The 17,490-nt window shown below is 48.5% G+C and overlaps 1 protein-coding gene across 1 annotated transcript in view; it reads left to right on the top strand.

Moving 5' to 3' along the window:
* NRK (Nik related kinase) overlaps positions 1-17,490 on the top strand; it is a 128,450-nt gene that overhangs the window by 92,153 nt on the left and 18,807 nt on the right. The window contains exons 19-24 of the mRNA XM_065410871.1: positions 2,354-2,442; positions 3,927-4,045; positions 8,765-8,858; positions 11,935-12,099; positions 13,002-13,131; positions 14,278-14,436. Coding sequence (XP_065266943.1) covers positions 2,354-2,442; positions 3,927-4,045; positions 8,765-8,858; positions 11,935-12,099; positions 13,002-13,131; positions 14,278-14,436 — 756 coding nt within the window. The remainder of the gene's footprint in view (positions 1-2,353; positions 2,443-3,926; positions 4,046-8,764; positions 8,859-11,934; positions 12,100-13,001; positions 13,132-14,277; positions 14,437-17,490) is intronic.

Genomic DNA, 17,490 nt, shown 5'->3' with positions numbered 1-17,490 from the left:
GTCTCTTGGGTCCAGCAACCACCCAAAGTCCCAAAAGTCCAACACCCCCAAAGTCTCTTGGGTCCAGCAACCACCCAAAGTCCCAAAAGTCCAACAACCCCCAAAGTCTCTGTCCCTGGTCAGTGCAGCCCCAGAGTAAAAGGGGACACGCAGGGTGTTAAGGGGCACCTTACGTGATCCGAGGCCGACCGGCGGTCTCTCCGTGGAGTTCCACCACGCCTTTACCACAAACCGCTCCGCTCCGCTCCCCGACCTGTGAGCCGCTCCAGCCGTCCCCGCAAACAGCTCCGCTCGCCGTTCCTTGGGCCGCTCCAACCGTCCCCGCAAGGCTCCGCGCCACTCGCTGCTCCTCCAGTCGTCCCCACAAATTGCTCCGCCAGCTGCTTAGCAATATAGCTTCAGGCTCCCCCACTAGTTAACACAGCACTCAGTGATCTCAGCTCTTAATAACTTTAGCTCTTAGCAATTTCAGCTCATAATAGGGGAGCCCCAGTGCTGGTGCACTATTGGCCCAAAGTGAATTCAGCTCAGCAGCCTGTAACTAGACTCCTAATGGAATCAAAGTTAGCTCTGACATTCAACAGTAGAGAGAGGAGGTAGTGCAATTGGTGTTTCAAACCCTCAGAGGGGGCCCATACCATCAGGTACAAATACCTGTCCCCATCCTCTCTCAATTCACTGGGTTTTGTAACCCATGCCCCTTGTCAAGCAAGTGCTACTTAGGTAATGGTGAAGGACTCACTCAGTCCTTCTGTCATACAACAGTTCCACTGGCCTTGATTCACAGAATCAGGGTAACAAAACTTTATTCTTCCTGCCCCAATAACAGAGAAACTGGGGATCCCATACCAGCCAAAGTAACCACTTTCAGTTGCTGTTGTTTCATGCCAGGCGAGTGGGTGTGCCTATGCAAACAAGATCAGCCCCTGGAGTTCTTTTCCACACTCGCCATAATTCACCACCAGATGTCAGGGTAGAGCTCATCCTGACTCTGCTTACAAGTCCATATGTGGAGAAGGACAGCAGCGATCCTGGACAATTCTGCCCTTCCTATGTAGCTGCTTGGGAAGTAGCCAGGCATGGGTGGGGAAAGGGAGGAGCCTTGGCTACTTCCCCCCCCACACACACACACACATACACAACGTGTTAGACAGCACAGCTAAGCCAGCAATCTGTGCCAGGAGAAGTGCTGACATGGCTTATTACTGCCAAAGAATAAAGAGAAGCAAGACCTGAACAGTGACTTTCCAAGCGGGGGCTCTTCCTGCACCAACCAAGGAGGGGGAAATCTCTGCTTTTAGCAGAGGGAGCAGTGCAGTTTTACACACCCTAACTCTGACTTCTATGGCTATGTCTACCCTGCAAGTGAAGGTGTGATTGGAGCACAGGGAGGCATACCCACGCCAGCTTTAATTGAGCTTGGACGGAAGACGTGGCGGCACAGGCTTCAGGGCAGGCTAGGTGCCTGAGACGTACCCAGCCTCCCCAGCAGGTTTGTAGTTTGGATGCTAGCCTGTGCCACCACGCTGCTATGATTACCCGTGCTAGCGAGGGGAAATCTAGCACAGGTATGCCTACCCATGCGACAATCGCACCTGCGCTTTCAGTGTGAACATACCTTGGCTTGCACAGGGGACTGAATTCGGAGAGAGAGGAGAGCTCTGCATTTTGGACAGTGGCAAAATGTCATAAGATATTCTTTAAAATGTGGAGCTTGACTCCCCCTTACTCATGGGAGCAGAGCCATTGACATTAGTGGGATTGTTCACATGAGTAGGGGATACTTACCCGAATGCTGGTTTACAGGATTGGGCCCTCTATGATGTTTCTGCTCAACCATTATTTGAAGTGCTCAGGAAAACCTGCACGTGTGGTTTGGGGCTCAGGGTTTCCATCCTCTGCTTTGGCCTGCAATCAGTGGAGCACAGCTGGGCGGCACCCACTGCTGTGGAATGCACCGAGGAACCACTAATGTGATGAGCTGTTTAAAAGGGTTACGCCGACCTGTTGGCCCCAACCCTGGCATGTCCACTTTCCCCACTCTTCTCATTCACAGAGCTGCTGCTTTTCCAAGGTACACAGCGCTTGTGTGAGCCAATTGGCTCCGCTGGCCTCACCCTAGGCAGCAGAAATGCATCAATATTAGCTGTGTTTGGGACTTCCATTGCCATGCAGGGCTGCGGGGGGGCTCACCCTGAACAATCAAAGGAAGGCTTCCCTTTCCATAAAAGAGAAAACGATACAATGCGAGCAAAGGAGGCCTATGCACGTGCTGAAGGATTGTCCAGTGTATGTGTTGTATGTGCCACATGTTTAATGTTTCTCTCTACAACTCTCCTTTTGGGGAATCAAGGATCGTCCAAGGCAGAGAGCCCGCTGTCCCAGAACCACCCGCAGCAGTGTAAGAAGTCTGAAAATGCTCCTCACCCTGCTCAGTTTTCAGTAGGTTCTTTTACTGCCGACATTGTTTTGGTTTTGGTCACACTTTCTAGTAAGGGTACATGTATAAACAGTATAAATATTTAATTGACGTTTTAATTAATGGTTAACTAATTGTTATAGAGTCCAACAAGTCAACAGGCTATTCATAGGCAGAGCGTATAACCCACTGTAGCACAATCTACTGCTGTCCTTATAACCCTCTGATCACCTACCACTTATGGCTGTAACACGCTTAATAATGTATTAACCCTTCAGGAGCTGTATATAAATGGGCCTTTAATATAAAGTGTGACCTGTTTCTTGCTTTTTTTTATTAGTTCAGCCTTGTAAAGTTGGGTGTTTGTCCATCGGTTCAGTTAACCGGAGCTAGCATGCCCAGAGCAAGAGATCATACATGGAATGTTTGGTATTTTAAAAGTTGCAGGGAAGGCCCGAGATGGCTTGGAGGAATGCATAGCCAGAGACCGGGTCAAATCTAGAACAAGACCGTAGCAGCCAACGTCAGCTAGCTGTTCGGTGGACTGTGTAAGACAGGTTTGGTGGGGAGGAAGGATGGCCCAGTGCTTAGGGCAAAAGCCTGGGACGCCAGAGAACCAGGTTTGCATCCTTGTATGACCTTGGGCAAGTGTCACAGTCACTCTGTATCTCAGCTTCCCATCCTTACGAAGGGGGATAGTAGCACTTCCCTATCTCATAGGGGTGTCTGAGGACAAATACATTAAAGATTGTGTGAGGCTCAGGTACTGCAGTAATGGGAGCCATAGAAGTATCGTTGGTAGATAAATGAGGGCCTCACTTCATTTCCCAGTAGACTTGTAACCACATTATCAAAACCACCATCACAATTAGCACTAAGTGTCCACGTTAGCAGACTCAGTAGAGGCCAAGGGCTCCAGTTTGGGGCTAAATTATGGCATTTACCCACTGGTCCAAGTAGGCAGCTGGACCGAGGCTCTTTGAAGCCCAATCTCTCCCCAAACAGCCTGGGGGGGATGTGCATATAAAATGAAAGTGAGAGGTTTGTTTTTCCTGTGCATAATACCTCGCCATACAAGCATTTTCTACACAGATATTAAAGCCCATCCCTTAAATATCATTGAGATTAAACCTAACCTTGGCCCCAAAATTCAAAAGTAACATTTTTAAAGAGCCAAGATTGGATGAAAGGTGCTTATGCTACTAGTGAACATTCACCCTGCTAAATTGTGGTTAGATGTTTGAGCGTAAAATTAACAGCTTGGTTAAAATTAACCACACGCCGTTACTAGAGTAATTCAGTCATTCTGATTTAGCTCATTATTCTTTCTGTACTACCTAGCTCCAGTGTTGGGTAGTGCAGAAGTGTTATCTGCCTAATAAAGGGTTTTAGTTAAAAGTTGCAGTAACTATTTATAAACTAGAAATGGAATAAGATGGCTGCTTGCTCCTGTGGTTTTGTAGTGGATTCTCAAATGGGAAAATGCAATTGAGTTTTCTTTATTCAGAGTCCAGCCTTCTTCGCCAAAGGGAAAGACGGTGCCAACTTGTTCTCCACAGTAGCAGAATATTCATCATCCAGTGATGAACTGCTCAGCAGCGATGATGATGATGTGATTCACACAAGGTTAGCTTTTTTCTTTCGTTACTAATTTGTTAAAAGGCAGCTAACACCTCCAGGCTGCTGCTGGCCACTGACATAACGCAGCCGCCTCCAGCTACAGCGCAGGCAGGAAGGGGTTAAGCCCTAAGGATGCATTTGTGCACCAGGGCCCAGGGAACCTGACTGCAGGGGGAGGGTGCTTAGGGGATGGAGCAGCCCCGCACTCCCTGCGGGCAGGGCCCAGGGCGGTGGGGAGGGGGGGGTCAGGTGAAGAGGGTGCTAAGCCCCTGCCCAGGGGGCCGCTGTGGAGCCTGCAGGGTCGGAGTGCGAACAGGCTAGAAATGGCTTCCCCCCACCACTCCAGAGCTAGCTGGGGGGGTGGAGAGGCTCCCCCTTGCCAGCGCTGTGCGGGGCTTTGGCACATGCAGGGCTCGGCTCCTCCTGGCCAGCGCCTCAGGCCGGAGGGCCTTGGGCTTTCCCAGGGCACCAGCCCAGCCAGAGGCAGTGGGGGAAGGAAGGAGCCTGCCGGCCAGGCTGTTGGTGAGCTGAGCGCTCCGACCAGGGGCTGGTTCTCCGCACAGCGCTGGGAGCGGGATGCACCCTGCTGGAGGGGATATGGAGGAACAGTGGGGCTGGTGGGGGAAGAAGGGGCAAAGCAGGGAGAGGAGAGCGAGAGGGGGAGCACGTAAAGGGCAGATTGATGGGCAGCAGAGGTGACACGTAACCGGCTGCCGCCTGGCACCTGCCCACACTCACCAGCCACCGCAGCTCGCAGCGTGCAGCCAGCGCTGGCTAGAAACGGGACGGCGGGTGGGGCCCTGCTGGCCAAGAGCCAGCACGCAGAGAGCTGTGCTGACAGACCAGCAGGGGGAGCAGCCTGGCACCACACGCTGCAGCTTCCCTCAGCCACCAGACTTGCACACCAACCCACATTGTCAGCCATTGTTTTCACCGCCGGTGGGCGGGTGGTTGGCGAGCAGGGGTCCGACCAGCAGCAGCAACTGCAAGTACTGATGGGGGGCAGGAGACGGGACGTCTGGTCACCCTACATATGGGAAGAAAGTGTCTTGTCCCCTTGGCCAAACCCCATTCACTGCTGCTGCTGTGGAGGATCTGAGGGGCAATCTCTGGGCATGTTTTCAGGGGAACCAGGACAGGGGCAGCTGTCTTTCGCCATGGGCTGTTCAGCAGAAATGGTTTGCGCGCTATTTGCTGTTCTGCTTATGTGCCGAATAAGTCAGAATTTCCCCCCGTTCTTTTAATAAAGGACTTTCATGCCTGTGGTCTGCATGTGTTAAACTATCTATTTGCCTGTACAGCGTATGTGCATGTGTACTGCATTTATGCATATGAATACCACTCCAGTGAGAATAAATCTCCTGGGAGACTTCACAGTGTTCAAATAACTCCCGTTCCCCCTAAATCAGAGGATTTCTTGTGGCTCATTTTTATAGATCGGTTTCACATCTCAGCTCTGAATTTACACACAAAATTCATACTTGCCTGACCCCTGGATTTGTATGGCTCTCTTTGGTCACAGTTAATAAAAGTGGATTTCAGTTTTCCTTCAGGGCAAGTCCCACTCACCTTCCTCATAAGAGCAGTCCCAGCGATTCCTCCTCTGTCATGTCATGCTTCCTTCCAGTTTTATTAGATTTGCAATTGTTTAATTTAATCCCTTCTGCAGAAGCAAATCATTGTTCTTCTTCATGCTCTGTTCCTCTGAAAACAATAGCCCCTTGCACTGCACTGGCTCCACTGTTATTGCCTTTGCTTACATAAGACAACTCCTACGAATTGTGATACAGCCCCAGTAGCACAGTAGAGTTTTTCACACCAGGCTCCAGAATCAATTAATAGAAAATGGGGGGGAGGGGAGCAGAAAATAAAAATAAACCTCAATGAAGCATAATGAGAGACACTTGCATAAATCACACAAATAATATACAAATACAAGTTCAGTCCTCCAATGGTGTAAATTCAATAATTATCCTCAACTAGCTTGCTGAGGATCTGGCCCTCAGAATGTACCTTCATTTGTCAGGAGTGAGCAGGAGTCCAGGAGTCAGGAGATTTGGGATCTGTTGCCATGTCTGCCACTAACTCACTATGTGACCTTGGGCATGTCACTCGCGCCTTTCTATGCTTCAGTTTCCTCGTGTATAAAGTGTTGATGACAATAGTTTATGGACTTTTGTACAATGCTTTGAAACTCCACTATGCTGTGCCAGCACTGAAGACAATGAAAGCTCCCATGTGTTTCAAGGGAAGCCAGATCAGGAGATTCTGTCTCCACTCGATAGGAGGAACCCTATGCACTTGTGCTCAGGGGCGGCGAGTTATATGGGCCCGTGGTGCCCGTGCTCCAGCAAATCCAGGGCCCGGGGGCCCAGCTCCACCAATGTTCGGGGCCAGGTCTCTCCCCTGGCCCGCGCGCCTCTCCCGGAGCGTCCCTGTCTGTGCCCTGGGCAACGGGCGGCTGCCCTGCCGCTCTGCGCTCCCTCACTGGCTGCTGCTGGCTACAAAAGGGAGCGGCGCTGGTGGCAGGCTGAGGCGGCGACTGTGCCGCCGCCTGTGGAGGAAGGAGGGGAAGAGGCGCACACGTGATGGCAGCCCCTCGCCCCCCACCAGCACCCACCACAGGGGAAGCGAGGGGGCTTCCTGGACCTGAGAGGGGCCCGGCCCTTAGGAGCACATGCAGTGCCAGTGCCGGGTGAGTGTGCTGTTGGGGGGGTGAGAGGGCCGCCTCCCACGGAGCTCACTGCTGCCGGGGGGGGGGGGGAGAGGGCTGGGGGGACTGTGGAGTCCTCTTCTCTGACCCCAGCCCTGGGGCAGCCTGCCTGCATCCCAAACTCCTCAGCCGCAGCCCCACCCCACCCCAGAGCCTGCACCAGAGCCCTCACCCCCCACACCCCAATCCTCTGTCCCAGCCCTGAGCCCCGTCCTGCACTGTGAACCCCTCACCCCTGCACCCCAACCCTCTGCTCCACCCTGAGCCCCGTCCTGCACCGTGAACCCCTCAGCCCCGCACCCCAACCCTCTGCCCTAGCCCTGAGCCCCTCCCACACCCCAAAGCCCTTAGCCTGAGCCCTCATCCGCCCACACCCCAACCCTCTGCTCCACCCTGAGCCCCCTCCTGCTCCGTGAACCCTTCAGCCACAGCCAGAGTCCCTGCACCCCAACTCTCTGCGCTAGCCCTGAGCCCCTCCCACACCCCATACCCCTCATCCTCAGCCAGAGCCCTCATCCCCCCACACCTCCCACATTGTGCAATATAGGGAAACTGTTAAACGCTTACTGTTTCCAGTCCATTTTTACATTATTTTAAAATATATATATATATTGACTTACAAGGCAGGTGGGGGGGGGGACGACTGGACCCATTCTGGGCACTACCAAAAATTATACAAACCTCCCGCCCCTGCTTGTGCTCTTCCATTCCCATTGTATTAAGAACAATTGCACAGCTTGACTCTTGTTAGAGCAGAGTGTCATCATTGTTGTCATCATCTCCACCCCAGCCCATGCTCCTCCCTTTCCTTACAGCACAATGATGGCTGGGAAATTGTTGCTGAGGGTCACCTGAAGGAGATGCCCAGGGCACCTTGCCCTTCTCATCCAATCCCAGGCTAACTTTGAGTCTGGCCATGTGATTGGCTGCCCCAGAGGCAAAGGGACATCTGATTGGCATGGAGGGTGGAGCTAACCTTTCCCTCTGTAGGCTGCTGCTGGGGAAGGTGTGGGGCCAGTTCCTGCAGCCGTAGCAATTATTTCCCACCCTACGAATGTGCTGAGGGAGGAGTTGGGTGGGTTATAGGGTTTAATACATGGACATGTTATGCATATTTTTTCTAATATATTGCCATTTTCTTTTCCGTTGGGACAAACTCAGATAGCATTTGCATTCCTTTTTTGTGATTAGCATTGCTGCTACTCTTCAGGGCCTCATGTGGTTCTTCCTGGACATTTGGGCCAAAATTGAGGGGATGGAGGTGGTTATAAATTCCCAGATTATCATTTGGGATTTAGGGTTAATTGTTGCCATGGGACATTAACATCCACTAGTAGAGACTCACCGGGATAGGCTCAGTGACTGCTGTGTATGGAGCACAGGTTTAAGGCTTGTAGTCCAAGCCTTGCGTCTAGGCCTAGACGGGAGGGAAGGTTTCATAACTGCTAGGGGCCCTCTCTGTGCCTTTTAGGTCAGTAAACTGCAGTTGAATGAAAGGGTAGCATATGATGGGGATGGTTGGCCATGGCCAACTTTGCTGTACAAATACACATTTTCCACATTTGTTTCTTTATTGTTATTTCCTATTTATTTAATAATAATTGCAGCCTTTGGACAAAAATTCACTAGTGTGGGAGATACTTTCTTTGAGGGTTAGGGGAGTGGGCAAAGTACATAGTCAAGCCTGTCTGAAGTGATTGCTCCATGGACCAAATATCAGTTGCCTAATTGAAGTGGTGTCTGAAAAAATTATATTGGAGTCAATGGGGAAAGTATAAAGTAATCACTTGGTATTTGGGTGGTAGAGGAGTGTCCTGTTGCAAGTCATCCTTCGTGTCAGTTTCAGCATAAAGTCTATGTAGATTTGTATGCAAGCTAATCAACTTGCTCCCATACAAAAATATCCAAGTGTACTAGCTACTATTAATTCAGCAGCGTTAGTTTATTTTAGAATGTGTGTGTTTTGTTTTCACCTGGCTTTGGTCTACTCATTAACTGGAGTTTGTTACCAGGCAACTGCCAAGTAATGGAATGGCAGATTTCTCAAGGACAAGAGTTCCAGATGGAATTGAACTGAAACCCCAAAGCATCGTAATAGAACAGAAGGTAAATTGGACATTTGAAGGTGGGGGCGGAGGGAAGGTGTGGGGAGTCAAATTGCCTATCGTTGCTAATGTACATGATAAACATCATTTCCATTTCTTCTGAACAGCATTCAGTCATTTTACTGTCTAGTTTTGATCTGCAATTTCAAATTACAGCTACAAATCTTTAAACAATTTTTAAGCCATTTCAGGTTTTGGGCCTCCTTTAAATCCGCTTATTATTACAAAACTGTGCGTCCTTATTTGTCTTTCTTTCTTACTGAGTAGAATAGTTTCTTGAATCAACAGATTTGTTAAAGGACCTACGTAACACAATGACCTACGTAACAGTCATCATAATACAGAATTAGGGTCCAGATTTTTGACCCTCTTTATAATGTTTATAATTTAGGGAGAAATAGCCTCTCACTTTTTAAATCATTACCTAGTGAAAAATCCCGTCATTCCTAGGAATTTAAGAAGTCATAAAGGACCCCCACAAAACGAGTATGTTGTGCTCTCTTACTCCATCTGCTGGCTCAGTCCCACCTGCATTAACTAGCAAACTGTTCCCAGAGCAGATGATATTCCTGGTACACGAAAAAAGAAAGCAAACAAAATAGAACCATTCTCTCCATTACTGCCTTGAAAACACCAAGCTGGAGTAATAATAATAATACTTTGCTCTTGTAGAGCACCTATTATCCACGGACCTTGAAGCAGTGTCAAACATTAATGAATTTATTCTCATTCCAAGGATGGTGAAGATGAGAGATTGAGTGTCTGCCCACGGTCATACAGGCAAACTGTGACAGAGCCAGCAATAGTGCTCAGGTTCCTGGACCCCAACCCTGGCTACTGAGCCTCAATCACAATAGCGTCCTTCCTCTCTTAGGAAGGAATCAAATGTTGGTTCCGCGATAGAAAAAGCAGCAAGTCTGTAGGGAAAGAACTCTTAGGCTATGTCTACACTATGGACCTTACAGTGACACAGCTGTACCGCTGTAAAGTCTCCCGTGTAGCTGCTCTTTGTGGGTAGGAGAGAGCTCTCCTGCCGGCATAATTAAACCACCCCCAATGAACAGCGTTAGCTATGTCAGCAGGAAAGCCTCTCTTGCTGACATAGTGCTGTCCACACGAGCACTTTCACCGGTGAAACTTACGTTGGGCAGGAGGGTGGTTTTCTCACACCCTTGATGGACAAAAGTTTTACCAACAAAGCACTAGCGTCATGCATCAGAGACGGGATTACAAATCATAGAAATGTAGAGCTGGTAGGGACCTCGAGAAGTCACCACGTCCAGTCCCCTGAGACAGGGCCAAGTAAACCTAGACTTTCCTTCACAGGTGTTTGTCCAACCTGTTCTTAAAAATTTCCAATGATGGGGATTCCACAACCTCTCCTTCAGAGCTTAACTACCTTTATAGTTAGAAAGTTTTTCCTAATATCTAACCTAAATCTCCCTTGCTGCAGATTAAGCCTTCTTGTGCTGCTTTCAGTGGCCACGGAGAACAATTGATCACCATCCTCTTTATAACAGCCCTTAACATATTTGAAGACTATTATCAGGTGCCCCCGTCAGTCATCTTTTTTCAAGATTAAACATGCTCAGGGTTTTTTTAAATTTTTCTTTAGGTCAGGTTTTCCAAACCTTTTGTCGTTTTTGTTGCTCTCCTCTGGACTCTCTCTAGTTTGTCCACATCTTTCCTAAAGTGTGGTGCCCAGAAATGGACACAGTACTCCCACCGAGGCCTCCCCAGTGCCACATAGAGTGAGACAATTACCTCCCATGTCTTATATACAACACTCCTGTTAATACACCCCAGGATATTAGCCTAATGGCAAGTTAAAAAAAAAAAAGTAGAATAAAAAATGCTTCACAGCATCCCTTTAATTTCCAATTCGTTATTTGGCTTTTAAAAGACAAGCAACTTCGATTTAGAATTCTCTGCTTGTCTTCAGATATATTGGCCAGCATTCACAAAGGCTTAGTTTACTTCACTAGGTTGTTTATCAGCCAGCAAACCACACAGACTGCTGCTTCTGATTCAGCCAGTGTTCCTTTTTTTTTTTTTGCTTTTTTTGTTTTTTTGTTTTTGTTTTTTTTTTGCTTTAGTATAATTCAATAGGAAATTTCTAACATAACACTTAGCATCCAATTGTTTCCTACATCCCAGCACAGATGGTCTTCAGATCCTTCCCCTTCATCCTCCACAGTAGACCGATCCTTCTGCACTCCACTCACCACCTAGAACATATATCAGTGTCTCAATGACCCTTTACAAATCCCATCTCAAGGTCCATCTCTTTCTCCCTGGCCAATGGCTCCTAGCCCTGCTTTCCCTATGTTTAGTCATTTTCCCTGAAACGTGGCCATTGTACCCAGAATCCTCTGCCCTACCACATCTATAGATGCTACTTGTGTGGTGTCTTATAAACCCACTGAGTTGACAGGTATTTGCCTATCCAGATGCCTGTGATCCCACTAAGGAAGGCAGCAGTACAAAAATGCACTGTATTGGTAAGACTGAGATTCTTAGTCTTCCCGGTCTTTTCACTGTCCCTTTACTGAATGCGATTATGCCGTAATCAAATCTTACGGCTACAGTCAGTGAAAGTTTTAATGACAAGGACAATAATGAGGTATGGTCTGAGAACAGGGCTGGGATCAAGGAACTCATGAATTCTGATCCCAGCTGTGACGCCGACTCCAACTGTGGTCTAGGGGCAAATCATTTTGTTTCTGTGCCTCGTTTTTTCTACCTGGATGACAGTACCTCCTTACCTACCACTTGGGGATGTGAAGATTTACTAATTAATTAATGAAGGCTATTTTGTAAATAAGGCGCATTATTGATGCTGTTTAAATGCTTGCCATATATCAGCACATCCGTGCACTGTCATTTTAGTTTAATATTTTTGTCGAGTTGACATTTGTGTCATAAGCTGATTTTCTTCAACTGATGTACCACATAAAGTACTGTGCCTCCCCTCACAATGCCCCACCATTACTTTCTGTCCTACCTAGCCAGGGTTACACAATGAAACAAAAGTATGTCGTGGTGAATTTAACTTCCCAGTCTGTTTTCCTGTGCAGAATCATATTGCGGGGAAACAAAGTTGTAGCACCCAGGAAGGACTCTGGAGCATACACAACCAGAACTATCTCCTGCCAGATCTCCTACAGCAAAGCCAAATTTCGGACTCCTCGGTGAACCAGCAAAAAGTTACCCAGAATAGTCAAGGACCTCAGAACAAATCTGTAAGTAATAAGGTATAGCTTCAAACTGTGTTCATTAGATTCACTGCAATAGCACTTGCCTCCAGTCCTTCCTTTTCCCCAGCATAGGCGCCAAAGGGTGAAGGGCTTTTAATCCCATGGATCAAGTCTCGTCAAGAGAAGAGATCTTTGGTCCCCTTGCTTTTCAAAGAGGCTTGAACCAGGGCCGAGTAGAAAGTCTTGGGTGCCCTAACCCGATCCCTACTTCCTCTCCTGTTTCTCCATCCGTTCCTCCTCTACGTTCCCCTTATTCTTTACTCCCTCCTTTTCCCCCTACACAAACATTAGTATACTTCACCTGCACTCCATGAGTATACTTCTTCTCTTTTCCCATGGTGCTAATGCTCTTAGATTGCTGCCTTCAGCCCTGTCCTACGGTGCTATCTTTTCTACTCATCCTCTCTTTGCTGTGCCGATGGTGCAAATCAGCAACATCAAAGGAACATCACCAGCACTGCCAGGTGAGGGATCACATTAACGGTGCAAATAAGTAATAACTCTCTCAAGAGACAGGTCTTTAAAACAGGCCTGGGTTGCTGCAACACCATCCTCTGGCTGCAGAGAGGTTTGAATAATGTCCTACTTCAAATCAGACAGCAGGGAGTGATCTAAAAGCAAGGTGTCTGTTTCTCTCTCTCTTCCCCTAGGGACCAATTAGTTCACTTCTATGCTGTGTCTTGTCATGACTCTTTGCTCAGGCTTCCTGCATTGTAGTTCAATTTGTACCACAAACTCGCGCTTCAGAATTGTTGTTCATATCTAATTATGTCAAGTACAGTTTCATATAAACCTCAGAGAGCTTTCTGGTTACCAACAGTGATATGCAATATCTGTTCCCTGCTATCAACTTCTGAAGTGAAAACCGACCTTATTTTTCATTGTAGACATCAAGTGCTGAAAGTACGCCCTCAAAGGGCAGTTCATCATCTACAACATCCTTTACTTCGTTCATAGATCCTAGACTACTACAAATCTCACCTCCCAGCAGTCCAGCAGGACCTCCTTGTAGCTCTCGTGAGTATGCTTGCTCCTATCGTAAAATGCATCATGCCTGGCTCTTTTGCAAAAAGCACCAGGCTTAATTCTTGGAAATTAAGATTGGAATTTTCTGGTGACGTTTTGAAACTCTAAATCAGGGGTGGGCAAACTTTTTGGCCCGAGGGCCACATCTGGGTATGGAAATTGTATAGTGAGCCATGAATGCTCACAGAATTGGGGGTTGGGGTGCAGGAGGGGGTGACGGCTCCAGCTGGGGGTGCGGGCTCTGGGATGGGGCCAGAAATGAGTTCAGGGTGCAGGAGAGGGCTCTGGGCTGGGGTGTGTGGGGAGGGTGGGGGCTTCAGCTGGGGGTGCGGGCTGTAGGGTGGGGCTGGGGATGAAAGGTTGGGGGTGCAGGAGGGTGCTCTGGGCTGGGACCGAGGGGTTCAGAGGGTGGGAGGGGGATCAGGGTTGGGGTGCGGGAGGGGCTTAGGGGTGCAGGCGCTGGGCGGCGCTTAGTTCAAGCAGCTCCTGGAAGCAGCGGCATGTCCCCCCTCTGGCTCCTACGCAGAGGCGAGGCCAGGCGGCTCTGCATTCTGCCCCATCAACAGGCGCTGCCCCTGCAGCTCCCGTTGGCTGCGGTTCCCGGCCAATGGGAGCTGTGGGGGCGGCACTTGGGGTGGGGGCAATGTGCAGAGCCCCCTGGCTGCCCCTACGCGTAGGAGCCGGAGCAGGGACATGCCTCTGCTTCCAGGAGCCGTGCAGAGCCACGGCACCTGTGGAGCAGGGCAAACCCTGGACCCTGCTCCCCAGCGGGAGCTCAAGGGCCGGATTAAAATGTCTGAAGGGCCAGATGTGGCCCCCAGGCCATAGTTTGCCCAACTCTGCTCTAAATCCATGTTAATAGTGCTGGATTTCATTGCACTGCTTCTGCCCAGGTTCCCGATGAAGTGTGCATTGCTCTGTTCTTGTGTTAGCCCAATGCATATTCATGAATACATCCGAAACTGTGCAGACATATGGTTCTACCTCATGCTACGTTAAGTTTTGCAGAAATTATTCCCTGGGTGTTGAAACATGCAGCTCTCTGGAGTTGCTTTCAAATTGCACTAAACAAGTCATGTGTGAGGTGTGACCAAGGTGTGAGACATCTTTCATGACTCCCTGTGTCTTTTCTTCCAGCATCTAGCCCCAAAGCAGAGCCTATTAGGAGAGGGAATGCAAGGAAAGGCTCTGTTGTCAATGTCAACCCGACAAATATCCGGCCACAGAGTGACAGTCCAGAAATTCGCAAATACAAGAAGAAATTTAATTCCGAGATCCTGTGTGCTGCTCTGTGGGGTAAGCTTAGAAATAAAGGGCCATCTGTCTAGTTAGAAAACAGAGGGACAGCGTGTTTCTGACAATATAGGCGATGCTGAGATTTTGCATTTGTATTGCACCTCTCATCCCAAAGTGGGGGAGGGATAGCTCAGTGGTTTGAGCATTGGCCTGCTAAACCCAAGGTTGTGAGTTCAATCCTTGAGGGGGCCATTTAGGGATCTGAGGTAAAAATCTGTCTGGGGATTGGTCCTGCTTTGAGCAGGGGGTTGGACTCGATGATCTCCTGAGGTCCCTTCCAACCCTGATAGTCTATGATTCTATGAACTATTTACCAACAGCACCACTCAAATGAAGCCACCTTTAGAGGTGGAAGGTGACAGGCAGCTGAATCTCCTTTGCAGAACATTCTGTGCAACAGGGTGGGAGGACATTTTGGTGAAGGCACTAAATTAAAATCTTTCTCACTGAAAGAGCTCATCATACCCTTTCAGAGCATCAGGACCTGGGTTTTTAAAACCTTGCCAGTAGGTTTCCCACACAGTAAGCCGCACAATATTTTATGAATCTTCCTTAGCTGAATGAAGTGCTGAATTGATTGTGCCAAGCTTTCCCAAATATCAGGTTCTGGGGAGTGGAGATAATGCCACACCTGAAGCTGAATGGGTTAAAGCCAGTGGTTCTCAAGCTTTCCACACTACTGTCCCCCTTTCAGGAGTCTGATTTGTCTTGCGTTCCCCCAAGTTTCACCTCACTTAAAAACTACTTGCCTACAAAATCAGACATAAAAATACAAAAGTGTCACAGCACACTAGTACTGAAAACTTGCTGACTTTCTTACCATATAATTATAAAATAAATCAATTAGAATATAAATATTGTACTTACATTTCAGTGCAGTGTACATAGAACAGTTTAAACAAGTCTTTGTCTGAAATTTGAGTTTGTACTGACATTGCTAGTGCTTTTTATGTAGCCTGTTGTAAAACTAGGCAAATATCTAAATCAGTTGATGTACCTCCTGGAAGACCCCAGAGGTAAGTGTACACCTGGTTGAGAACCACTGGGTTAAGCCATCCCCTCACATACGCTACATATTCCATAGATCAGTGGTTCTCAAACTCTTTTTTTCGCAGACCACTTGAAAATTGCTGAGGCTCTCAGCGAACCACTTAATGATCTTTCCAAATGTTGTTTTTACCGTTAGCAAACTCTTGTAAAGTGCTTTGTATGAAAGCGCTATATAAAAAAAAGTAATAATAATTAACTTTTTTCCCTACAAATAAAAGCACACAACTCATATTTTAAGATCAGTAGTCTTACCTTTCTAATGTGATGGATGTGCCCTCTCTCCCGTGCCGCGGCAGCCCCCGAGCTGGGGCTGGGAAGGAGGGGGGGTTTCTCCCCCCTGTCCCCCGCCACGGCAGCACCCGAGCTGGGGCTGGGAAGGGGGGATCTCTCCCTCTCTCCCCTGCCGTGGCAGCCCCTGAGCTGGGGCTGGGCAGGAGGGAGGGGTCTCTCCCTCTCTCCCCCGCTGCAGCAACCCCCGAGCTGGGGCTGGGCAGGAGGGGGTCTTTCCCCTGCCACAGCAGCCACGGGCCTCTTTCTCTAGCCACTGCAGCCCTGCACATCCTAAATTCCCCCCACCCCCTCTTCTCACCCCACGGCCCCCTACCACCTATTCCCCCCAAGGCCACCACCTCACCTTACACGTGCGTCTTCTCCAGGGTCCAGGCACCTAATTAGTGGAGCCACACCTGCGCGGCTCCACTAATGAGGTGGGTGGCCCTTCATTCTCTTGTGCGCGGCCGCCCAGGCGCGCACCTTAGAGGGAACTATCCACGGACCACCTGAATGGAGCTCGGGACCAGTTTGAGAACCTCTGCCATAGAGTCTTTCTATGGGTATCATCTCTAGAAGCTAAAACAGATTGAGACATCAATTCTATCGGAGGCTGAACCCCCTCGACTCCCACAGATTTCTCAAGAGGTACTCGGCACCTTGCAGGATTAGGCACTTACAGAGAGAACCCAGTGGGTATAAATCAGCACAGAGGTACTGACTCCAGGGGAGCTACTCCACTCTAGCCCAGTTGTGGACGGGGCCCGCATTTCCTAGCGCCTTCGCTCTGAAATGGTTTTAATCATCCATCTGTTTTAGGAGAAGAAAGAAGATGAGCTCTGTGGAGCTGACACAATATTTACCTCCAGTCAGCTTGAGTCTCGCATGAAAAACAAAATAAATGAATGAAATAGGGGAAATGCTATCCAAAGGAAATGCGGATTTCCAGTTTACAGCTTCAGTTTTGTTTAATGCATGTTTAAAGGAGGCCAAGATTTTAAATTAAGAACAGAACAGTGTAGCAAAGTCTGTAATTACATGTACGCTGAGGTTGAACAACGCCAGGTCCTCATCGGAGCTTTGCCAGTAGAAACGATGGTTTTGTGCAGTGTGATAGCTTATGCCATTTTATTTCCACTACAACATACTGATTAGGAACCTTACCAATCATGCCAGCCAAACTGAATCCCCATCCAGTGGGTGTCAGTTCATGTCAGCAGCCCATTGGAGCCTTCACTTGGGAATAATTAGATTTCAGATGGATTCACTCCATTAATTTGGCATTCAAAAGCGTCTTTATGAAACACGGAAAATTTCACTCCTGAACAATCCACTTCCAGGCTTCATTTGTTCCTTTTCTAGTGTGCCCCGTGCTTGGGACTGTTACCCCTCATTGAATTTGAGGTTGGAGGTGGTTCATAGATTTTAAGGTCAGCAGGCACCATTATATTGTCTAGTAGTCTGACCTCCTGCGTAACGCAGGAGCATTAGTGGAGTTGGAGGTTTTGCGATAGTCACAGTCTGCTTTTGGGATCACAAAGCAGTTTAAATCCACGTTGACTTCAGGGGGACTACTCATGCTTAAAGTTACATGTGTACTTAAGTACTTAGCTGGATTGGGGCTTTATTGCATTTTAAAGGAGTGAGAATTTTGTAATTCACTTTTCACAAGGTCATCTGCATAGTGCCAGATAATATATCTGAGGCAGCTAAAAGAAGGAAGTCCAAAGCAGA

The sequence above is a fragment of the Emys orbicularis genome, chromosome 9 (genome assembly GCF_028017835.1).
Source record: "Emys orbicularis isolate rEmyOrb1 chromosome 9, rEmyOrb1.hap1, whole genome shotgun sequence".
Taxonomy (NCBI): Eukaryota; Metazoa; Chordata; order Testudines; family Emydidae; genus Emys; species Emys orbicularis.
This window is presented reverse-complemented; position numbering and strand designations above follow the sequence as displayed.